At 47.4% G+C, this 25355-nt stretch overlaps 1 protein-coding gene across 1 annotated transcript in view; it reads right to left on the minus strand.

Annotated features, from left to right (window-relative positions):
• The window catches only part of SLC71A1 (solute carrier family 71 member 1), a 290205-nt gene extending 265094 nt beyond the window's left edge, over positions 1 to 25111 (minus strand). The window contains exon 1 of the mRNA XM_086954554.1: positions 24906 to 25111. Within this exon, the coding sequence (XP_086810680.1) occupies positions 24906 to 24986 (81 nt within the window). The 5' untranslated portion in view covers positions 24987 to 25111. The remainder of the gene's footprint in view (positions 1 to 24905) is intronic.
• Between the last annotated feature and the right edge of the window lie 244 nt (positions 25112 to 25355).

Raw genomic sequence — 25355 nt, forward strand, 5'->3', positions numbered from 1 at the left:
GGCCCACCGGTGGTGTGCCACTTTCACTTTCGGTTTCCGGCCTCATCGTCTCTGTCTCCTCCTACTCTGTCTTCGCCTGCCGCTCTCGCAGTGAACGCTCTCCTTCCTTGGGCTGGCAAGGAGGCCCGTGGCATTCTCTCTCCAAACCACACTTCTGAGTTTTTGGACTTATTATCGTCCCGCTGCACCTGGGTGTCTTCGGCCGCCGCTGAATGCAACATGGCGACAAAACCGGAGGCGGAAAGACGCAGGAAGGCTGTAACTCGGGGGGGGGGGGGGGGGGGGGGGTCGATCTAGTCTAATATGATCGAGCGCTACACCCAGCCGAGAGGCTCCCCTGGTGTTACCAGTGTTGGCTCTGGAGACCCTCGAACGGACATGTCGTCTTCCTCTGAAGTGTCACTCCAAGACCTTTTGGCCGCCATCTCTGGACTTAAGGCCGATATGAGTCAGCAATACGAAGCCATCGTGTTCAAGATAGACACGGTGGCTGTGGATGTTACTCTTATTCGAGCCGATCTGGCCAAGACGAACGAGAGGGTGAAGGCACTGGACTTGAAGGCGTCGAGTTTGGTGACGGACATGGCGGAGGCGCAATCCGAGATCGGGAATTTGCGTTCCTCGCACGACCTACTGCTCAAACGCATGGAAGAATACGACAATAGGGCCAGGCGGAACAACATACGCCTGGTTGGAGTGCCGGAAAGTGATGGTGCTGCCTCGATCGATTTACTGGTCGAGGAACTTATTGTCGCTAAACTCGCTCCTGTTGGACTCAGCAAGTTCTTTGCTGTAGAGCGTGCCTATCGTTTCCCAGGAGGTCAAGTGAAGCCAGGAGGCCCGCCGAGGCCTATCATCGCAAGGCTATTTCACTATCGAGACAGAGACGCTATCCTACAGGCCGCTCGTAAACACGGCCCGTTGAAATACGACAATAACTCTATCTCCATCTATCCTGATTTCACTCCCCAAGTGCAACGACAGCGATCTGGGTTCCTCGGAGTGAAGCGTCGTCTAAGGGACCGGGGACTGAAGTACGCCATGTTGTTTCCAGCTCGCTTGCGGATTGAGTTCAGAGAACGAGCTTATTTTTTTGATCAGCCGGACCGTGCTAGTGACTGGTTGGACTAGTTGCCGACAGATGACACTGAGAGCGGAGGCCCTGGTGGTGCGGAAGGTGGCGCAACGGCCCAGGAGTAACGTGGGCCCCCGGAGGTCCGACTTGAGACTATGAACTCTACAGAGTAAATTAACTGTGTGCTCTATGTTTCTGCCCGTGGCGGTGCGGGTGCGGGTGATTTCTCCCTTCCTCCTCGGGGGGTTCTTTGTGTAGATCAGATGGGGCGACAGGCACACTGCAGTTTGGGGTGGCTTTTTAGTCAGCAGGGGTGCAGGGTGGGGGGTGTTGTAACGGGTTCTTGGTTGGGGGATGGTTCTTGGGGACTTGGTTGTGTTTTGTTCTGTTTGTTATGTTCTCTTTTTCATGGTATGTCACTGATGGCAAATATTCCGAAATTGGGGTTGTGGGGGGGGGGGGGGGTTGGGGCAGATTGCCTTTGCTGTGATGGGGGGGGGGGGGGGTGAGATGCAGGTTCTTTCTTGGAACGTCAACGGTTTGGGTGACAGAATCAAACGTGGCATTGTGTTACAGTTTTTGAGGCGCCATGCCCCTGATGTTGTGTTCCTTCAGGAGACCCACTTGATCGGTAATGCCTGTAAGGCTCTTGCCCGTCGGGGCTACCGATTGGTCGCCCATGCTGGTTTCACCTCTGGGTCCCGGGGTGTGGGTATCATGGTGAAATCCTCCCTAGCCCTTGCGATTGACGATGTTACATTGGACGATCGGGGGCGGTATGCTGCTGTCTCCGGGAGGTGGGAGGGTAAACCAATTGTGTTAGTGGTTGTATATATTCCCCCGGGGCTGCAAGCTACCACCTACGCCGACCTTGGCAAGACTCTTCTTGGTCTCCCTGATGGACTGTTAATCATGGGCGGGGACTTCAACTCGGTTATGTCTGGCGAATGTGATCGGCTGCCCTCTAGAGTCCTGCCGCCATCCCAGATGTGGCTCAATGAGATGGCTGATACTTTTGGTCTGGTAGATGTCTGGCGTTCACTACACCCGTCGCTGCTGCAGTATACCTTCCACTCTGGTGCGCATGGCAGCCTCTCTCGTATAGATTATTTCTTTATGCTGGCTTCGACTCTGTCCACTGTCCGGGAGGTTCGACATCTTCCCCGGGGTATCTCGGACCATTCTCCCTTGATGATTAGGATTTCTGTGGGTGGTCTGCTTGGTAACAGGATTCCCCCTGTCCCTCCCTGGCACTTCCGAAACCCCCGGCTCCGCTCAGATATGGTGAAGGCATTTGACTTACTTTGATGAAAATGTGGGCTCGGTCACCTCCCCTACTGTTCTGTGGGAGGCCTTTAAAACGGTTATCAGGGGTTCCGCATTATCTCTCATGGCTGCTGAGCGAAGGATTAAGAGGGAGGCTGTTCTGGCCCTTGAGACTGAGATCACTGCGCTTGAAAGTGAGCTGGGTGGGGACGACACGCCTGCGCTGTTGCACACTCTGGAACTGAAACAGGCTGACTACAAGGCTTGTGTTACTGATGCCGCTAAGTTGATGCGAGCGAATCAATTGGGCCGGCTGTATGATGTGGGTGACAAAGCTAGCAAACTCCTGGCATGGCTGGATAAGGCTGAACGAGCGAGTCGTGTTGTGCCTGTTATTGTTCGCAAATCTGGTGAGAATGTCTCCGACCCTGGCGAGATTGTTGATTGCTTTGTGGACCACTTCCGGAAGGTTTATACCCCGGTGAGTGATCGTATTGAGGCTGATTCCAGGCTGTTATTGCGTGATATAGCTCTTCCTACTGTCTCGGAAGAAGATGGCCTTGCTTTGGAGGCTCCCTTTACCGTAGATGAGATTGCCCTTGCCATCCGATCGTTACGCTCGGGTAAGGCGATGGGCCCGAACGGGTTGCCCATTGAACTTTATAAACTCTGTCCTGACAAGATGGCCGCCCATCTGCGCAACATGTTTCTCGATGCGTTTGAGGCTGGAAGCCTTCCACTTGAGCAGCGCCTAGCTACCATAGTGGTCATTTATAAGGATGGCAAGCCTCGTGACCACTGCACCTCCTACCGCCCCATTTCTCTGCTAAACGCGGAACCCAAAATCCTGGCCAAGGTTCTGGCCAATCGGTTGTTGAAGGTGATTTGCGACTTGATCCATCCGGATCAATCCGGTTTCATTCCGCACAGGAACACGGCACTTAACCTGCGTAGGCTTCATGGTGTTCTCGCGAGGGCTGCAACTCTCGCGGAGCCGGCAGTGGTGGCCTCCCTGGACGCCACTATGGCTTTTGACACCATCGAATAGCCCTATCTCTGGGCGGCCCTCTCTAAGTTTGGCTTTGGACATAATTTTATTGCATGGGTCAGGCTCCTTTACGAACAACCACTGGCTCAGGTTGTGGTAAATGGTAGATGCTCTGACCCCTTCCCATTAGGCCGTGGCACTCGTCAGGGCTGTCCGCTTTCCCAGCTTCTATTCGCGCTGGCGCTTGAACCCCTTGCGGCGTGGCTTCGGTGTGAACCCTCGATTAAGGGGATCCGGTGGGCGCCAGATCTCGAGGATCGCGTCTCATTGTATGCCGATGATATCCTTCTCTATCTCACTTCCCCTCAAAAAAGTCTCTTAACGTCCTCTTCGACGTTCTTACATCCTTCGGTAAGAACTCTGGATTAGTCATCAATTGGACCAAGTCCTGTGTCTACGTTATAGCCGGGGTTCTGCCACCTCTGCCTCGCAGGTTCCCCATTTTGGTGGCGACGGACGGCTTCAAATATTTGGGGATCTATGTCTCTACGGTCTCTTCAGTACGCTATGAGCGGAACCTGTATGCTCCGCTCCGCCGACTCAAGCAGGATGTGAAAAGGTGGCGTGAATTGCCCCTATCCCCATTGGGCCGAGCGGCGCTTTTAAAAATGATGTCGCTCCCCCGATTTCTTAACGCCCTGCAGAATTTCTTCGACCCTGTCCCGGTTCGCTACTTTCGCGAGGTCGAGAGTCTACAGCGACAACTAATTTGGGATGGTCGTGCCCGTATTGCATTGTCCAAGCTCACCCTCTCATGGTACGATGGTGGTATTGCTTTGCCGGATATTAGACGCTATTACTGGGCCTCACATCTGAGCGCTATCAATCATGCGACGTACTCTTCGGAACCTGCTCCCGCCTTTGCTTTGGATAAAATGTTATTGCCCGGTGGCAACTTTAATAGGGCTCTGTACTCAAAGTCACCCATCCGTCTCCTTACAGGTCCTACGAAGTGTGCGGTGCGGGCCTGGAGGGATGCTACTGTGGCCACGGGTTGGGGTGGTAAGCTGACGCGTATGACGCCACTATATGACTCGGATCAGTTGGGCAACCTGTGGAAGACGAAAGGGTTTGATAAGTGGGACATGATTGGGATTAGTAAGGTGGAGGATCTGTGGGCACGGGGCGCTGTGAAATCCTTCGCGGTTTTGAAACTGGAATACCGGCTCGATGACAGGGAGCACTTTCGATATATGCAGGTTCGACATGCCTTGTCCTCAGTCTTTCCCCCTGGTACCGATATCCCGCAATCCTCCCCCTTGGAGGACCGTGTCTTGGACGGCCATGTCCCCGATAGCACGATTTCCTTAATATATAAAAAGCTCATTAACAACAGGGCTGACCAACTGGAGAAACTTCGTGCTTCTTGGACGGCTGACGGGCTCGAACTCGACGATGAGGACTGGCAGTCCGCTGTGTCCTCCCCTAAGGAGATGGCTATTCCGGCTCGGCTTCGTTTTGTCCAGCTGAAGATCCTCCACCGTGTGTATGTGACTGGAATGCGTCTGGTACGAATGGGTTTAGTTTCGGATGGACGATGCAGGCGTGGGTGCGGTATGGATGGTACCTTCCTTCATGTTTTGTGGGAATGCCAGATGGTCTCGGCCTTTTGGTCTAGAGTGCATGATGTTATGGGTCGTGTCACCGGAATCCCCCTCCTTCCCGAAGCACGACGTTGCCTGCTTAATGTGTGGGAGCCTTTGGATTGCAATGCTGTTCAGACGCTTTGGGTCACTTTGGGCAACATGGTTGCGAAGAGAGATATAGCTCAGCTCTGGGGCTCCCCTAGACCACCGTTGCTCAGTGCCTGGAAGGAGAACATGGACTGGTGCATGTTTCGAGAAAAAACGGTATACGAGGCACGGGGGCGTCCCAAGAAATGGTCCAGGGTCTGGGCTCAGTGGAATTCGTACCGCGGAGATATTTGCTCCCCTCCACTTGACTATGAGGTTCCTCTCCCCTCTTCCCCATGATTGACGTTCCGTTTCCTGTTTTCTGTATTACCTTTGTTTTTCCCCTTCATGCTCGCCCCCCCTCACCAGATGCGTTCCTCTATTTATCTGTTTCATCCCCCCTTTCCCCCCCCTCCTACGACCCTTGCCAGTATGATACCATGTGTTTGTGTGTTGTTGTTCTTCTCAACAAAATCATAAAATTAAACCTTTTTTATCCTACTTGATATGGTGCTATGTTCCACATGATAATGTATGCTCAAGAGATTGCTTTAACGGCGTACTGTCTCCTGATTTCTTCTTTGTCCTTCCGTCTGTGTCATAGCGGCTGGCCCCGCGGGGTTGTAGGCAGACGCTGTGTACTGTGCTTTTATAAATAAAGGTTTAAAAAAAAAAAAAAAAAAAAAAAGAAACAGCAAGACACAAGGATAAAAAAAAATATCCATAAGGAAAGACAAATGGTTTGTAGAAAGTGAAACCAGAAAACCAGTATAAATTGCATCTTACCTGTTTAAATTCTGTGATTTTAGGAAAACATTTTATTTAACCATTATAAAAGCACTTTAAAAAATATGAGTTCAGAGCACCTGTACTACAAAATCCGATTTTGTTTCACTGACAACTACAAGTGGGCAAAGGTTCCCCTCCCGCCCTGAGCCACGCATGTGTCATTGGAATGCTTTTCCAACTCTGCACTGCACAAAGGACATATTTTCATAATACACTAATATGGTGAAACCAGTTGGCATGGCCAATGCTTGTTATTTTAGTGTAAAGCTGTTGATTCTTGTTTGCGGTTTCGGCAGTGGTTGTTCTGCAGTTTTGCATATTTGCATTTTTTTGGTAAGAAAAACATTTTTGTTGTATTTACTCCAAATGAGTATTATTGAAATGCATGAATGAATTTTTTTGTAAGTGGTGTCATAATGGCAGCATATTTAGTTAGTGTTTTGAGCATGAAATTCTTTGTGATGTGTTTTGCATTGTCTTACGTGTAATTTTCCTTCATTTTTTTGTGGGATATTGTTGATCCTTACTGTGTCTGTGCAGAGTAGGTGGTGGTGAGTCTAGCTGCTTCGGTCAAGTGAGTGGTATTGTTTTGGAGTATATAGGTCTTTGTGATAAAGAGGCATTTTGTTTATTACTTATTTTACAAAGTGTTTGTTGTTGTTGACTTGTTTGACACGTTATCTTTATTAGTAAGGATTATGGCTAGCCAGAGAATTACTGCTCAACAGGTGGTTGGTATGCTTTTTAAATCTTCATCTGAGCAGGATTATGAGACTGACAGTTTGTCTGAGGGAGAGGATGGAGTGCAAGATTCTGGCAGTGAGTTTTCTGTCCACGAGGAATCATCTGATGATGAAGCTACTGTCAGTGCGGATGAAGTGCCTGTTTTAGAGGGGGACACTGATGTGTTGATGGTGCAGAAAGAGACATCGGGATTGCAGCCGGAGGCTGGAAGGCTTCTTACTGGAAGCGCTGGACTTTGGGTTGATCCAAACACCGGCTGTGTTGCCTGCCTACAGTGGTAATGCAGGGTGTAGAGTGGATTGTGAAATATTTTTGCCTACACAGTTTTTTCAGTTGTTCATGGATGATGTATTTTTGGCTGAGATTGTTGAGCAGACTAATTTGTATGCTGAACAGTTTTTGAGGGACAACAGTGTCAGACTTAGGCCCCACTCTAGAGCTACCCGGAGGACTCCCACAAATCTGGATGAGATGAATTTTTTAGGTTGGACATTTTTGAAGGGCTTGATAAGGAAGCCGTCCCTGGCTTCATATTAGTCTACCAGTCCCTCGATGGCAACAGCCATATTTCTTGCAATTATGAGTCGTGATCAGAATTTACTTTTGCTTCGGATGCTGCATTTTGTTGATAATGCTTTGGAGTTGCCACGAGATCACCTTGACTGTGACCATCATTTTTTTTAAAGATTCGGCCTGTTCTTGATCACTTTGTAGATCGATTTTCAGAGATCTATACTTCAAGGAAAGAGATAGCTGTTGAGGAGTCTTTGGTTCTGTTCAAGAGCTGTTTGTTTTTTAGGCAGTACATTCCTAGCAAGAGGACATATTATGGAATTAAGATGTATATGTTGTCTGAGAGTAAGACAGGATATGTCTATAATTTCACAGTGTACACTGGTAGGGATTCCACTACTGACCCCCTGGTTGTCTGTCCACTTTTGGAATTTCAGAGAAAATTGTGTGGGATCTTGCTAGAGGACTGTTTAACACAGGTCACCATTTGTACCTTGATAACTTCTACACTGCTGTGCAATTGTTTAAGGAACTGTTCAAAGTGGACACTTTTGCTTGTGGCACAATCTCCTCTAACCGTAAAGGTTACCCAAAAGAGCATGTTTGCAAAAAGCTTTGGAGGGGACAGAGCAGTGCCTTGCGTAGTGAGGAACTGCTAGCTGTGAAATTTGTGGACAGGGGGGATGTGTACATGCCGACTACCATTCATGATGAGAGTACTTCACCTGTGACTGTTTGGGGTCAGGTTGCTGAAGTAAGCAAACCTGTGTGGATTGTAGACTACAATAAGCACATGGGTGGTGCCGATGGAGTAGATCAGAGGTTGGAACCTTACACAGCTGTTCGTATGGCTTACATTTGGTGTGAGGAGTTGGCCATCCATCTCTTCAACTTAGCACTTTTATTGCTTTTGTTGAGTTCAAGGAGTGTTCTCCTGCGTCAAAGATGACTTTTGTTCAGTTCCAGGAGTCTGTGATAGGCAGCCTTGTTGTAGTGGAACAGGCAAGTGTTCCTGGAGTTGGAGTGGTGGAGGATGTGGCTAGATTGAAAGATGGCCACTTTCCTGATTTAAATCCTCAAACCCCCCCCCCCCCCCCCAAAAACAAATCCCTGTAAGTGATGTAGAGAATGCTTGCGAAGAGGTTTGCAGAAGGAGAGTAGTATGCACTGTGCCGATTGTCCTTCTAATCCTGGGCTGTGTGTGTCCACATGTTTCAGATTGTTTCACACTGAAAAGAATTTTTGGGAGTAACCGTGAGTCTAATAGTGTACTGACTGGTCTGTATGGTTTTATATAGTTCAGTTTCACGTATGGCAATAGAATGAGGTCTTTAGTAACTGCTGTTTTTGTAGTTCTAGTTTTGTACCTAGTTGCAATTGGTTTGTGTTTTCTTTCTTGTTAAAAATTAATGATGTGAGCGCGGACTGGCGCTTGACTGGCAGGGTGCGTGGGCTGGCAGTGTGCTCGGGCTGGCAGTGTGCTCGGGCTGGCGCTTGGCTGGTAGTGTGCGTGGGCTGGCGCTTGGCTGGCAGTGTGCCTGGGCTGGCGCTTGGCTGGCAGTGTGCCTGGGCTGGCGGTGTGTGGGCTGGCGCTTGGCTGGCAGTGTGCGTGGGCTAGCGCTTGGCTGGCAGTGCGCGTGGACTGGCGCTTGGCTGGCAGTGCGCGTGGACTGGCGCTTGGCTGGCAGTGCGCGTGGACTGGAGCTTGGCTGGCAGTGCGCGTGGACTGGCGCTTGGCTGGCAGTGTGCGTGGACTGGCGCTTGGCTGGAACTGTGGGTGGGATGGCATTTGGCTGGCAGTGTGTGTGCTGCTGGTCAAACGCCACTGCAGACACTATGTCGATCCACCAGCCGGTATGATAGCGGTTTCAGTCATGTGGGAGTATGAAAATGATGGGCCCTTGAATGGCGCTGTCTGTTGATGTGAATGTTGCAATATGCTGGGCCCGCGGCTGGAGGTGTGAATGGCCTTGTGTGTCACTTATGAAAGGTGTGTGAATGGCCTGTAAAGAGGTTGGTGCCTTGCCGTGGCTTTACAGCTCACGAGCTGTGAGTCATTGGTTCAGGTTTTTAACCTTTCAAATATTATCAGTGCATTTCCTTTTTTGTGAAATCTTTTGCTAATAGAATTTTACGCTCTGAAGCTTCACTCGCCCTCGTGCCAAATCCAACCAGTATGTGTGAGTACTTAAGGAATTGTTCATTTTGAAGGAATATTTGTCTGCTCGGTTTCTTTCTGCCAGGGTGTATGTTGTTTCCAAATTGTCTGTGGATGGGAGTATTGTAATGTGCTGGGGCCGCAGCTGGTGGTGTAAAAGTGTATGTCAAGTATGAAAGGTGTGTGAATGGTCTGTATAGTGGTTGTTGCCTCGTCGTGGCTTTACAGCTCACGAGCTGGGAGTTATTGATTCAGATTTGTAACCTTTTAATTATTAACCGTGCATTTCCTTTTGTGAAATCTCGTTAATAAAATATACATTTTGAACCTTTCACTCTCCCTCGTGCCAAATGCAACCAGTATGTGTGTGTACTTGAGGAACAGGTGGATAGGCAGTCGTTTGTCTTTCTGTGCTAAGGTGTAGTCTGTCTCTAGGGAAAATATGCCAACTTTAGATATTTCTGTAAAGTTTTTTTTTTTTAAATGGGGAGTGTTGGGTGGTGTGCCTCTCAAGGATCTCAACAAGTTTTTTTACTCACAATGCCATGCAAACTTCAAAATGTGACTATAGTCACGCATTTTCCTTGCATTACTGCGTCATAATGCAAGAAAAAAACAATCTGGGGATGGAGGCGATGCCAATGCGCACTGTAGTCCAGGGGAGGAGCCACCTATCTCGTGATACTTCGAAGACTCTTCCAGGACAACAATGTGCAATCATCCGGACCCAACACTAGGCGGCGATCTATGCACAGATATGAATTCAGCAGCCCACATGCCTCGAACTGTTCTGTTTTTAGAAAAACCACCATTTTCCTACCACCCAGCATTCCTCCCAGGTCTCCTGATAAAAATGGTACCTCACTCGCGTGGGTGGCTCTAGTAGGGAAACCTCCAAAAACACACATTTCTGAAAACTAGACAACTGGGGAAGTCCTATGAGGTATGGCTTGCCTGGGTCCCCCAACGTTTTCCTACCCAGAATCTCCGGCAAACCTCAAATTTACCAGGAAAAAACCAACTATTTCTCAAATTTCTGTGTGGGAAAGTTTTGGAATCTGCGTGGATCCACAAATTTCCTACCACCTAGCGTTCCCCCGGGTCTCCCGATAAAAACTGTACCTCACTTGTGTGGGTAGGCATAGTGGCTGTAACAGAAGTGGCCCACATTGTACTGTGGAGACTTCAAAATTACCTATAACAAAACTACCTGGTTTTGGCCCCGGGCTCGCCGCTATCTAGGGAAGCCTACCAAACCCACACATTTCTGAAACACCCTGGGGAGTCCAATGAGGTATGGCTTGCGTGGATCCCCCAATGTTTTCCTACCCAGAATGCTGTGGAAACCTCAAATTTAGCTGAAAAAAACACATTTTCCACATATTTTTGGGTGGAATCACCATACCGGCACAAATATCCTACCCCACAGCGCCCCCCTCAGTCTCCCAAGTAAAATGACTCCCCCGGTTATCTAGTTTTCAGAAATGTGTGGCTTTAGTAGCTTTCCCTAGATGGCCGCCGAGCCTGGGGCCAAAAACTCATGGGACCCCCCCTTGCAAAACCAGGTTGTTTTGCGATAGGTCATTTTGATGTTGCCTCAATAGGTTTTGGGCACTTGCCTGTAGCGGGTACTTGACCCACCCACACGAGTGAGGTACCCTTTTTCTCGGAAGACTTTGGAGAACGCAGGGTGGGTGGAATTTTGTGGATCCACGCAGAAAGTGTGTTTTTTTTTTTACAAATGTTTAGGTTTGCAAGGGATTATGGGTAACAGAACCTGATGGGAGCCAGTCAAGTTACCCCATCCTGGATTCCCCTGGGTGTCTAGTTTTAAAAAATGTATAGGTTTGCAAGGTTTCCCTAGGTGCTGGCAGAGCTAGGGTTCAAAATCCACAGCTTGGCACTTTGCAAAAAGGGTACATTTTCACTGTGAAAATGTGGTGTGTCTACTTTGCGTTTTGGGCTGTTTCCTGTCGTGGGCACAAGGGCTACCCACACAAGTGAGGTACCATTTTTAATCGGGAGACTTAGGGTAACACAGAATTGTAAAGCAACTGTTATTACCTATCGACTTTCGATGCATTTCTGCCTTGCAAATGAAAGACAATGTGTAAAAAAGGAAGTCATTTTGAAAAATGACCTATAATTCTCATGCTAGCATGGGTACTCACAATTTCAGAAATGTGCAAATATCTACTGTTTCTAAACTCTATATTTTGTTCCAATTTCAGAAATACATAAGTGTCTTTCATACCGATTTTTCCATGTATATATTTTTCCAAAGTAATTGCAATATACCCGGTACATAATGAAAAACCATTGCAAGACGCTGCTCAGTTATTGGCTCTGGGTTCATTGGGTTCTTGGTGAACCTACAAGTCCTGCATTTCCCCACAACCAGAAAGGTACAGTGGATGTAACAGCTTTCAAACAGCTGTCAGAATCAGAATTAGTTACAGGTGAAAACTTTGGCACAAACGGCTGTTTTTTTCAACTAATTTTCAATTTTTCCTATATTTAACAATTCGTTTCTATAAAGAAACCTTGAAGGATCTACACAAATGACCCCTTGCTGAATTCAGAATGTTGTCTACTTTCCTAAAATGTATAGCTTTCCAGGGTCCATTTTTGCTTTCATACCCATTTCTACCATTAACTGGAAGAAGATTGAAAGCACAAAAAATAGCAAAAATAGGCTATATCACAGTAAAACGCCAAAACTGTGTAAAAAATGTTGGTTTTCTGACAAAAGTCTGTCATTCCCTAAAAGCTGGTAAAATTGTGATTTCAGCCCCACAAACCCTTTGTGGATACCATTTGCAGGGAAAAAAACATGATGCTTTCATTTGCAGCATTTTTCCCATTTTTACCCCCAAAAATAAAATGTAACAGTATTTTGGCTAATTTCTGGGTCCCCACCAGGGGAATCCACAAACCCTGGGTACCTTTAGAATCCCCATAATATTGGAAGAAAAGGATGCAAATTTGGCGTGGATACCTTATGTGGTCAAAAAGTTACAGGGGCCTAAGTGCAAACTACCACAAATAGCCAAAAAAAGGCTAAGCACAGGGGGGAAAGGCGAAGGGGTTAGGTACAGTTACTTACAAAGTAAATCTACTATCTGTGGGCAAGGAAAAAGTTGTGGGAGGAGAGATACAATTCCTAGCGCTATGCTCATAATAAGAAAGATTTGCGTAGGAGTACTTGTCAGGTCACTTAGTGCTGGAAAAGATTACATATTTACAACAAGGGGTGGTGAGGAACAGAGTCTCTGAATTAAGCAGAAAGCTCTCACCCAGTCAAGAGATCAGGGCTAGATCAAACACCGTTTTTTAGCTCACTGCACCATCCCAGTTTCAGAACCTGGCTGCATGCAAATTAGTCTGTTCCTGTCCCAGTGCATGATGGGAACAGGGCAAACCAAACTACAAAAGCCAATTCTTACACTGGATTACATAGCATAAGGCAAATATTCAATGGTGCACAGTGTACTGCAGAAAACTGTGGGTTTATTCCTCAACCTACAGCGATCTATTTTCTGTTATAAAGCAGTTTCAATAAGCACTATATAAAAGGACAGCCTATGTCTGTTCTGTACTGTACAGCCTAATACGAGCAAGATGCTCAAATATTAGATTAGAGAAACAAGTTATATTAGAGTACCAACAGACTTACTTTGTATACTGTAAGGCTCAAGCACTCTGATGTGTTATATCATAGAGCATAGCGTGTGTGCTCCTAGAAAATAGTTGTGCACACAAGCATAATCCTCAGCTTACAGCCCACGAATTGCAAACAACTCAAACAGCGAACTGCTTTCACTATGTAACCAAAAATGGCAGACCCACGGCTAGCTGTGGCTTAAATATAGCTATGTACTTCTATATATAAAAGAGTTATGGCCCACAATAATACTTAAAACACAATTTACAGCGGTTACAATAAATTGTAATGTATACCTATTAAATTCATGTAAGAAATATCTGCTAAGGGTTGTCCATCACCAGTACTGTACAACAAAACATCACCAAATTAAAAGGCATGAAATAATTGAAGAAGTCTGTCACAAATTACATGACGATTGTGGAGGACTTTAATATAGTTCACTCACTGCAGGTCCCAAATCTCTACATAATCTGACCACTTCCATACAATTTACGTAGACACTCATATTGGACGATAATACAAAATTAAAAAAATGTCCATCCAAACAAATCTCACCACTTCTCTTTCCCTCCAACCATGTCAGCTCAGGACCACAACTATACGCAAATCTCAGATTGGACAACGAACGCAGTATCAAGATCATAAACAAGATCATAAAGTGACCAGCAGAGCTGTTCAAAACTACTAGCATACTGAAACCATAAAACTCCATGTCTTTTACACTTCATCATCCAACAGACTGCTACGTGCTGCGTCCCAGGACATGATAACCGCACCTCAGTGATCACCTACGACATGGAAACACTTTCCACGTAAGATCAAAACAAAGCGACATCCTTCCAACCACACACCCTATATGATGTAGCATACTACACGTGCAGGCAAGCGTTTCAGTGCCCCACATAGCTATATAAAAAGCTACACAGCCATAAACATAGCTGTTTTGTAACTCGATCCAATATTAGGATAGGTCTTTTCATTTCCTTACTAGCCGTATTGATCTTTCTTCCGAGCTCCCGGGTTCAGCACGGGGACACACCAATGAGGTTTAACCATGCGCTTTACAAATCAAAAAATATATATATTATATATATACATATATATAGGTTTTAAATAAACAAAGTTTTTACCTGAAAGTTCTGAGGGGTCTGTGCCTCCTTCCTCGCTGTCTCCGCCACTGTGTGGAAATCGGACGTGGTGGGAGCAGATGTTGGCCGATCTATATATATATATATATATACACACACACATACACACACACACATACACACACACACACATACACATACACACAGTAAAACAATACAATACTCAGCACTGTACTGATTACAACAGCTCACAGCTGACATCCACAAGTGAAAGCTTTTTAGGTCTCGTGCCTAGCGTTACACTGCGCAGCAGTGTACGAGCAGCGAGGGTCCTTTTGTCCGGGTTTTTGAAATGGACCCTGGAAATGAACACGTTTGTGCGTGTTTTTTTACTTTTGTGGCCTACCATTGGCCTTTCCCTGCGTGTTCCTTTTAAAGAACGCACACAATAGGCCAGAGGCGGGCGCATAGCTCCACCCCTGGCCTATTGGTGTCTATTACGCGCATTTCCTGCCATATGGTTTCAATTATGCCCAGACACGGGCGCGATAATTGAAAGCATATGGGCGCGCTCGCGCACCACTCGCGGCTTTGCCCTGCCAGCTATCAGTGTGCCTCTCGCTCCAGTGCCACTGGCTATCAGTGAGCCACTGGCTATCAGTGTGTTCCTCTCCTGAGCGACCCCCACCTCCCCCAGCTACTACTGTGCCTCCGATACGACTGTCCATTCCAAGTGCAGCCTGTCCATTCCCTGTGTAAATGTCCATTATGTCTTAGAGAAACATGGACTGTCTATTCTCTGTGCAGACTATCCATTCCTAGTGCAGACTGTCCATTCCCTGTACAGACTGCCCATTATGTCCTAGAGAAGCATAGACTGTCCATTCCCTGGGTAGAATGCCCATTCCCAGTGCAGCCTGTCCATTCCCTGCGTAGAATGTCCCTTCCTAGTGCTGCTTGTCCATTCCCTGTGCAAACTGCCCATTATGTCTTAGAGAAACATGTACTGTCCATTCCCAGTGCAGACTGTCCATTCCCAGTGCAGACTGTCCATTCCCAGTGCAGACTGTCCATTCCCTGCGTAGAATTTCCATTCCTAGTGCTGCTTGTCCATTCCCTGTGCAAACTGTCCATTATGTCCTAGAGAAGCATGGACTGTCCATTCCCTGTGCAGACTGTCCATTGGCTGTGCAGATTGTCCATTCCCTGTGCAGACTGTCCATTATGTCCTAAAGAAGCATGGAGTGTCCATTCCAGTGCAGCCTGTCCATCCCCTGTGCAGACTGTCCATTGTGTCAGAGAAGCATGGACTGTCCATTCTCTGTGCAGACGGTCCATTATGTCCTAGAGAAGCATTGACTGTCCATTCCCTAAGCAGACTGTCCATTCCCAGTGCAGCCTATCCATTCCGTGTGTAGAATGTTCATTCCCAGTGCAGCCTGTCCATTCCCTGTGCAGACTGTCCATTATGACCTAGAGAAGCATGGACTGTCCATTCCCTGTGCAGACTGTCCATTCCCAGTGCAGCCTGTCCATTCCCAGTGCAGCCTGTCCATTATGTCCTAGAGAAGCATGGACTGTCCATTCCCTGTGTAGAATGTCCATTCCCTGTGCACTGTCCATTATGTCCTAGAGAAGCATGGACTGTCCATTCCCTGTGCAGACTGTCCATCCCCAGTGCAGACTGTCCATCCCCTGTGTAGAATGTCCATTCCCTGTGCTGCCTGTCCATTCCCTGTGCAGACTGTCCATTCCCAGTGCAAACGATCCATTCCCAGTGCAAACGATCCATTCCCTGTGTAAAATGTCCATACTCAGTGCAGTCGATTATGTCAGAGAGAAACATGGACTGTCCATTCCATGTGCAGACTGTCCATTCCCAGTGCAGCCTGTCCATTCCCAGTGCAGCCTGTCCATTCCCAGTGCAGCCTGTCCATTACCTGTGTAGAATGTCCATTCCCAGTGCACCCTGTCCATTCCTTGTGCAGACTGGGAATGGACAGGCTGCACGGGGAATGGACAGGCTGCACGGGGAATGGACAGGCTGCACGGGGAATGGACAGGCTGCACAGGGAATGGCAGGCCATGTTTCTCTAGGACATAATGGACAGTCTGCACAAGGAATGGGCATTCTGCACAGGGAATGGACAGTCCATGCTTCTCTGGGACATAATGGGCAGTCTGCACAGGGAATGAACAGGCTGCCCTGGAAATGGACAGTCTGCACAGGGACTGGACAGTCTGCACAGGGACTGGACAGTCTGCACAGGGACTGGACAGTCTGCACAGGGACTGGACAGTCCGCACAGGGACTGGACAGTCCGCACAGGGACTGGACAGTCCATGCTTCTCTGGGACATAATGGACAGTCTGTACTGGGAATAGACAGTCTGCACAGGGAATGGACAGTCCATGCTTCTTTAGGACATAATGGACAGTCTGCACTGGGAATGGACAGGCTGCACTGGGAATGGACAGTCTGCACAGGGACTGGACAGTCTGCACAGGGACTGGACAGTCTGCACAGGGACTGGACAGTCTGCACAGGGACTGGACAGTCCATGCTTCTCTGGGACATAATGGGCAGTCTGTACTGGGAATATACAGTCTGCACAGGGAATGGACAGTCCATGCTTCCCTAGGACATAATGGACAGCCTGCACTGGGAATGGACAGGCTGCTGGACACCATGCTTTTCTAGGACATAATGGACAGTGCACAAGGAGTGGACAGTCTGCACAGGGAATGGACAGTCCATGCTTCTCTAGGACATAGTGGACAGTGCACAGGGAGTGGACAGTCTGCACTGGGAATGGACAGTCTGCAGAGGGAATGGACAGTCCATACTTCTCTAGGACATAATGGACTGTCTGCACAGGGAATGGACAGGCTGCACTGGGAATGGACAGGCTGCACTGGGAATGGACAGTTCTTGCTTCTCTATGACATAATGGACAGTCTGCACAGGGAATGGACAGGCTGCACTGGGAATGGACATTCTAAACAGGGCATGGGCAGTCCATGCTTCTCTAGGAGATAATGGACAATCTGCACAGCGAATGGACATTCTACACAGGGAATGGACAGGCTGCACTGGGAATGGACATTCTACACAGGGAATGGACAGTCCATGCTTCTCTAGGACATAACGGACAGTCTGTACAGGGAATGGACAGGCTGCACTGGGAATGGATAGTCCCTATTTCTCTAGGACATAATGGACAGTCTGCACAGGGAATGGACAGTCTGCAGAGGGAATGGACAGTCTGCAGAGGGAATGGACAGTCTGCAGAGGGAATGGACAGTCCATACTTCTCTAGGACATAATGGACAGTGCACAAGGAATGGACAGTCTGCACTGGGAATGGACAGTCTGCAGAGGGAATGGACAGTCTGCAGAGGGAATGGACAGTCTGCAGAGGGAATGGACAGTCCATACTTCTCTAGGACATAATGGACTGTCTGCAAAGGGAATGGACAGGCTGCACTGGGAATGGACAGTCCATGCTTCTCTAGGACATAATGGACAGCCTGCACTGGGAATGGACAGGCTGCACTGGGAATGGACAGGCTGCACTGGGAATGGACAGGCTGCACAGGAATGGACACCATGCTTCTCTAGGACATAATGGACAGTGCACAAGGAGTGGACAGTCTGCACAGGGAATGGACAGTCCATGCTTCTCTAGGACATAGTGGACAGTGCACAAGGAGTGGACAGTCTGCACTGGGAATGGACAGTCTGCAGAGGGAATGGACAGTCCATACTTCTCTAGGACATAATGGACTGTCTGCACAGGGAATGGACAGGCTGCACTGGGAATGGACAGGCTGCACTGAGAATGGACAGTTCTTGCTTCTCTATGACATAATGGACAGTCTGCACAGGGAATGGACAGGCTGCACTGGGAATGGACATTCTAAACAGGGCATGGACAGTCCATGCTTCTCTAGGACATAATAGACAGTCTGTACAGGAAATGGACAGGCTGCACTAGAAGTGGACAGGCTGCACAGGGAATGGACAGTCCATGCTTCTCTAGGAGATAATGGACAATCTGCACAGCGAATGGACATTCTACACAGGGAATGGACAGGTTGCACTGGGAATGGACATTCTACACAGGGAATGGACAGTCCATGCTTCTCTAGGACATAACGGACAGTCTGTACAGGGAATGGACAGGCTGCACTGGGAATGGATAGTCCCTATTTCTCTAGGACATAATGGACAGTCTGCACAGGGAATGGACAGGCTGCACTGGAAATGGACATTCTACACAGGGAATGGACAGTCCATGCTTCTCTAGGACTTAATGGACAGTCTGTACAGGGAATGGGCAGGCTGCACTGGGAATGGTCATTCTACATAGGAAATGGACAGTCCATGCTTCTCTATGACATAATGAGCAGTCTGTACAGGTAATGGGCAGGCTGCACTGGGAATGGACAGTCTACACAGGGAATGGACAGTCTGCAGAGGGAATGGACAGTCTGCAGAGGGAATGGACAGTCTGCAGAGGGAATGGACAGTCTGCAGAGGGAATGGACAGTCCATACTTCTCTAGGACATAATGGACAGTGCACAAGGAGTGGACAGTCTGCACAGGGAATGGACAGTCCATGCTTCTCTAGGACATAATGGACAGTGCACAAGGGGTGGACAGTCTGCACTGGGAATGGACAGTCTGCAGAGGGAATGGACAGTCTGCAGAGGGAATGGACAGTCTGCAGAGGGAATGGACAGTCCATACTTCTCTAGGACATAATGGACTGTCTGCACAGGGAATGGGCAGGCTGCACTGGGAATGGACAGGCTGCACTGGGAATGGACAGTTCTTGCTTCTCTATGACATAATGGACAGTCTGCACAGGGAATGGACAGGCTGCACTGGGAATGGACATTCTAAACAGGGCATGGACAGTCCATGCTTCTCTAGGACATAATAGACAGTCTGTACAATAAATGGACAGGCTGCACTAGAAGTGGACAGGCTGCACAGGGAATGGACAGTCCATGTTTCTCTAGGAGATAATGGACAATCTGCACAGCGAATGGACATTCTACACAGGGAATGGACAGGCTGCACTGGGAATGGACATTCTACACAGGGAATGGACAGTCCATGCTTCTCTAGGACATAACGGACAGTCTGTACAGGGAATGGACAGGCTGCACTGGGAATGGATAGTCCCTATTTCTCTAGGACATAATGGACAGTCTGTACAGGGAATGGGCAGGCTGCACTGGGAATGGACAGTCTACACAGGGAATGGACAGTCCATGTTTCTCTATGACATAATGGACAGTCTGCACAGGGAATGGACAGTCTGCACAGGGAATGGACAGGCTGCACTGGGACTGGACATTCCACACAGGGAATGGACAGGCTGCCCTGGGAACGGACAGTCTGCACAGGGAATGGACAGTCCATGTTTCTCTAGGACCTAAAGGACAGTCTGCACTGGGAATGGACAGGCTGCACAGGGAATGGACAGGCTGCACAGGGAATGGACAGGCTGCACAGGGAATGGACAGTCTGCACAGGGAATGGACAGTCTGCCCTGGGAACGGACAGTCCATGTTTCTCTAGGACGTAATGGACAGTCTGCAAAGGGAATGAACAGGCAGCACTGAGAATGGACATTGTACACAGGAAATGGACACTCTGCACAGCCAATGGACAGTCCAGGATTCTCCAGGACATGCTGCAGGTTGGGCTCCAGATACACGTGACCCAATAGTCAAACAGAAATGTCAGCGTCAGTTTGTGAGAAGGAAAGAGAGAGCAGTAGGAATAAGTGTAACAAGCATTTGCAATGCAATAGGTCTCACATTTGCGAGAGTTTGAGCTATTGCCATTGTAAATGACAATACCTTTTATTTATGTGTTTTGAAAACCTGGAAGTCGTGCGTAAATAAGTACTTTGTACTTGTAGTCCTTGCTTACGACAAGCAAGTCTGACAGTAAACGAGGCGCAGTTACTGACAGCCTTGGTTCTCGTAAGCAACGACTATAAGTAGAAAAGTGCGTGTTTACGACTGCTTGTTTTTATAGATGAAGAATTGTGCTCAGTTTATCGACCTCGGAAGGATGAACATCTCAGTGCTGCTAGGTAATTTTAGCGCTCTGTCAAGTAAACGGTACAAAAGGGGGTGGCGATGGACGGAGCATCTGAATCAATCAAACACTCACACCCAGTCAAAAGATCTGGGTTTAATACATCACCGTTCTTTAGCCCACTCTGCCACCTCAGTTCAGACATGGCTATATGCAAATCAGTCTGACCCTGTGCCTCCTGGGAACAGTCCAGCCCGAACTGCCAAGCCATGTCTTCCCTGGACCGGAAACAAGCTTCCGAGGACCGGTTTCTGGCATTCCAGCCGGCTTGTTTGAATCCAGTGGCAAAGTGAGCAAGGGACTCACGTCTGAGCATACCCTGCCACACTTATGGCGGCCAAAAGCGGTACAAAAGGGGGTGGTGATGGACGGAGCATCTGAATCAAACACTCACTCCCAGTCAAAAGATCTGGGTTTAATCCATCACCGTTCTTTAGCCCACTGTGCCACCCCAGTTCAGACATGGCTATATGCAAATCAGTCTGACCCTGTGCCTCCTGGGAACAGTCCAGCCCGAACTGCCAAGCCATGTCTCACAGCCTTGGTTCTCGTAAGCAACGACTATAAGTAGAAAAGTGCGTGTTTACGACTGCTTGTTTTTATAGATGAAGAATTGTGCTCAGTTTATCGACCTAGGAAGGATGAACATCTTAGTGCTGCTAGGTAATTTTAGCGCTCTGTCAAGTAAACAGCAGCCCAGTGCTGCTGTTCAAAGTGGGGCCACATATTAAGGTCAGTAGGGCTAAAAGTGACCCCCGGGCCATACTTTGAGAATCCAAGTTATATAACACGCATTCTCAAACAAGCATTTGCAATGCAATAGGTCTCACATTATTAAAGTTTGAGCTATTGGTGTTGCATTATTTAGCAATGCCAATAGTTCAAACTGTAATAATGCGAGACCTATTGCATTGTAAATACTTGTTAGCTCCTGCTTACAGCATGAAAAAGGCTGGTTATTAAAAGCTGCTACCAAGAACTCCCTTCGTATTTCCGAAGCAACGGTTGCCATAAAATTATATTCACACTCCAACTACTTTAATTACACCTCTAATGGCTGTATGGAATTCCCTTGAAGGTTAATCTCAACCGTATTTACAACTTCCATGGTTTCGACATTCAATACCAGAGAAAGAAACAAGAAAAAAACGCAAGAAAAAAAAAAGAGAGAACACACGCATTTCAATAGAGTCACAGCAACTTGGAGATGTTAAAAAGTAGGATGATGACAAAGCAGTCTGTCACCCTAGAACCAAGCTACTACCACATATAATTATGGACAGCCACGGTTTAAGGCATTCCTGGATACACGACGCACTGAGAGTCATAAAGAAGATATTAAAAACACAATGTATCATAAGTTGTGTGACAGCACGTGCCGATCTTGAAATGTTACGACTCACATGCGCCTATCTCGTGAAAGTTGGATTCAAACACGCTGTAGTAGCTCAAGTACGATGTCTGACACCCAGAAGATAAACCACCTCTAGTTCCTTAGTGTTTGCAACACACAGGTACTCGGCGCTGTACTGCGCACTGCAAAGGGAGCCGTTTTTTCAGCGCAGTAAAGTTAATTTTAGATTAAACTTTATGTAATTCATCATGTTCAAGATACTACTGGTAGCACTGCACTGTGTAGTAAGAATCTCAGGAACCCCACGTACCCAACATTATACTCTTCGCCGGGAGAATTACATATTCAGCACTATTCAGTTTACAAGCAATCTATTCAGCGTTGAATGGAGTAATGCAGAGCACAACGTATTGCAGAGTGGCAAATGCAGGTTCAAACTAGAATTGCACACTTCCTGTAGTAAAGTTTAATGTACCGCATATATCTAGTGCCATACAGCATAATACAACGTAACGCACATGTAGGCAGGGCTACAGAGTACAAAGACAACCAAACGCATCCGGCTCTGAAGTCCTTTAAAGAGACAGACTGATATAGTCAGCACGGTAGGGTGTTACCGAAGATGGGTCATGGTCTCACAAACGTACAACGTTTTAGCGTGCTACCCATATGTATTGTGTGGTGTACCTGTGTGTACTTAAGTATCGTCTACGTATTGAGAACATAGAGTTTTATGACGCATGCTTGTGGCTCACATTGTACAATGTATTACAAAACACAGCATGTGAATTAGAATCCAGTACTTTTTCTTTTATACTGTACCTCATCTTACAGACAGCATCGTAAACTGTGTTTTATACAGCACAGTATACTATGCGGATCACAGCACGTGTACTAAGCATGTGCACTTGCCACATAATGTGCATTACTGGGCGGATCCTTAGTACTCATCATTATTGGTGCTTAAAACTGAAATGTATTATAGCAGTTGCTAATTATCCGAGAGTAGCATGCTGCGGGGCACTAAACAATGCAGTCAATGTACCAGGCACAGTGCACTGCTACAGATCACACGGCCTGTGTACTCAAACATGTTAAAAATGTAGGCCAGGCTTTTAGAGATGTAGTGTGTGTGCGTTATACAGCATATACGTAATAAAGCAATTGAACTATTTACGGTGTAGTCAGTATCGTTATTTAGAACTGTACACACAGTTATGGTAATGAAGTCAAGGGACCTTCTCTGGACCAGACTTTAACGTCTTAAGTAATTCTCAACAGAATAGATGTCTCTATTATTTTGTAAACCAATAGTAAAAATATTTTGCAAAAACAATACACAACTTTCAGGATTGTCCTAAGCGAAAGTAAAAGCAAGGTATACCACCATAAAGTTAGAAACACATAACAGGGCATCTACTATTGTCCACACTGGAAATAGAACAGGCAGATACAGACAGAAACGAAAATAGTAGGAAGACAGTATCAGTAAGCCAAGCGACGCAGAATTTATCAATATTAAACTAGTTTTCTTCTCCACTGTACCACATATGAAATTAAAAGGAAATGATATTAAAAGACAATTAGAAAAGGAAGCCCAGATGTCAAAAAGATTAATGATTAAACAGTTTCCAAATCTGCTAGGTTAAAATGGATAAGTAGCAGAAAATGCTACAGAATCTCAAGGAGCATAAGGCACCCAACAAAAAGGCTGCGTAACGTAGTCCTTACAAACTACATAGCATACACGAGGGAAACTGGGCCCCTATTTAAATCCTTCCCTTGGTACGATAATATCTAGGTACGATAATATATATATATATATATATTCAAAGATGTACCCAATTAAGATTTGGCCAAGTGTAACCTATGCATCCTACATAGATGTGCCGCAATAGAAGTGTATTCATAACTGTACAGTGTTACAAACAAACATGTTCGCAGACCATGCACTCTGTGTATAATAATAAGAGTACATCGCATATACTCTGCATCAGAGGGTCCCAGTCCAGGGGCGGCTTTAGGCTCATGACGGCACTGGGCAGGGAGCGTAGGTGGGGCCCCGGAAGAGGGGGTTCGGGTGGGGCAGAGCCCCCCGGAGCTTAGGAAGGTACCAGCGGGCCTGCAGTGGGTAGGGAAAACAAGAAACCAATCATGAACCAGGAGGAACGCAGGCGCGGAGGCCAGTGAAGAGGGGGTCAGGGTGTTTGGAAGTGGAACATAGCCGGATGCCGCCAAATCCCTGGAAGGGGCCGCCACGCAAATATGTATCCATCCTCAGAGGATTATTATATTAAAGATATATATTGGCGTGGTAGCCCTGGAGTTTGGTGGCCCTGTGCAGGTGCACAGTTTGCACATGCCTAAGGCCGCCCCTGCCAGTTCCATAAGTGAGATGCTCATCCAGTTCAGGATTTTTTCTGCACTCAAACTTCTCATGATTTTATAACGGACTATAAACCCCAAAGTACCAAGAAAAAACTTGGCCTATATAATACACACGGAACTGGTAAACTTGAGAGCTTTCCTCACAGAGCAAGCCCATGCATGCACTAAGCGATGGAAAAATTTATATTAGTCCATCTTCGGTACTGCCAACTGCATTAAATGGACAAACTGCTATATAAGGTATGAAACACCACTGCAATGTTGAGTACGCCATGTAAGACAATGGAGTGGCTCTGGACCATTGGGTTGGTATAAACCTTCTGCTCCAACAAGCCACTGTTAGTCTGTTTCTACCCTTTTAACTTAGAACATTTGGCCTCCATTAGATGGAAAGTTCGAATAGCCTTATAGCCAGTCTGCATGGGGGAATGCCAGCTGTTAAAGTTGCCAGCTGTTAAAGGTGCTTGCTCTCGTTGTAGGCCCGATATGCACGCACAAAGCTTTGAACAGCTAAACGCGAGCTACATACGAGAACCATCAGTGTTAAAAGCAGGCACAGAGTGCTGTCAATGTATCCAGGGATGTATCACTGAGCATATCTCCTATGCTGAACGCTGTAGCGTATGTTATAAGAATACAGGTCTTTTACAGAGCACTTTGAGGCAGGACTGATTCAATGTAATCAGAACGGTTCCGTTTATTACACTATAAATCAGCCATTGGACTCAAAAGTGCAAACGCTATTTTACAGGGTACGTACACAGACCTGGAATGGGCACACCACTACAGTATCAATACTTTGACAGCTGGTTTCTATCAACAGCTGCCGGCTCTAACAACCGCGGGAAGCTCAGATGACTTGATCACTTCGGAGAGAGGGAAAGAGGTAAGAAGTTTCAGGTCAACATTCTTTGCTCCCATCCTTCTCACCAGGTCAGTGCTAATTATCCCCGTTTTATTGCCAGACATCCACCCACCCACCAGGAACGACAGTGCCATTTCTTTCATCCCCGTACTGACCGTGCCCCCATCTTTGATGATGATTTTCTTCGCCAGCATGACACTGCGGTTGCCGCGCTTCTTCTTCTTGCCCTGGGTCATTGTACCATCCTCCGCCCCACCCCCCTAGCCGCCACCCGCAGCTCATTCACTCGTCGCCGCCATCTTGAACCCGGAGTCCCAGGCACCGACCGACGTCAACTCGCAGCGTCGGAAAACTTGCTGCTGTTGTGGTCACGTGACCCTGGCGAGGAAGTGACGCGTGCTGTATTCTGACGGGCCGGTGCCTTTGGCGATGTGTGCTTTGGAAACAGGACTTTCCCGGTTGTGCGCCGCAGTTTCGTCCTGGCTGGAAAGAAGGCGTCCCAGAAATAAACGTGACATTCACAAAAGCAGCCTCTGCCCTCAGCCTCCATCGACTTAGGACCAGCTGACTAAAAGTGCACCGAGGAACGGGAGCCTTTGTTCTGC

This window comes from Lissotriton vulgaris, chromosome 1_1 (assembly GCF_964263255.1).
Source record: "Lissotriton vulgaris chromosome 1_1, aLisVul1.2, whole genome shotgun sequence".
Lineage (NCBI taxonomy): Eukaryota > Metazoa > Chordata > Amphibia > Caudata > Salamandridae > Lissotriton > Lissotriton vulgaris.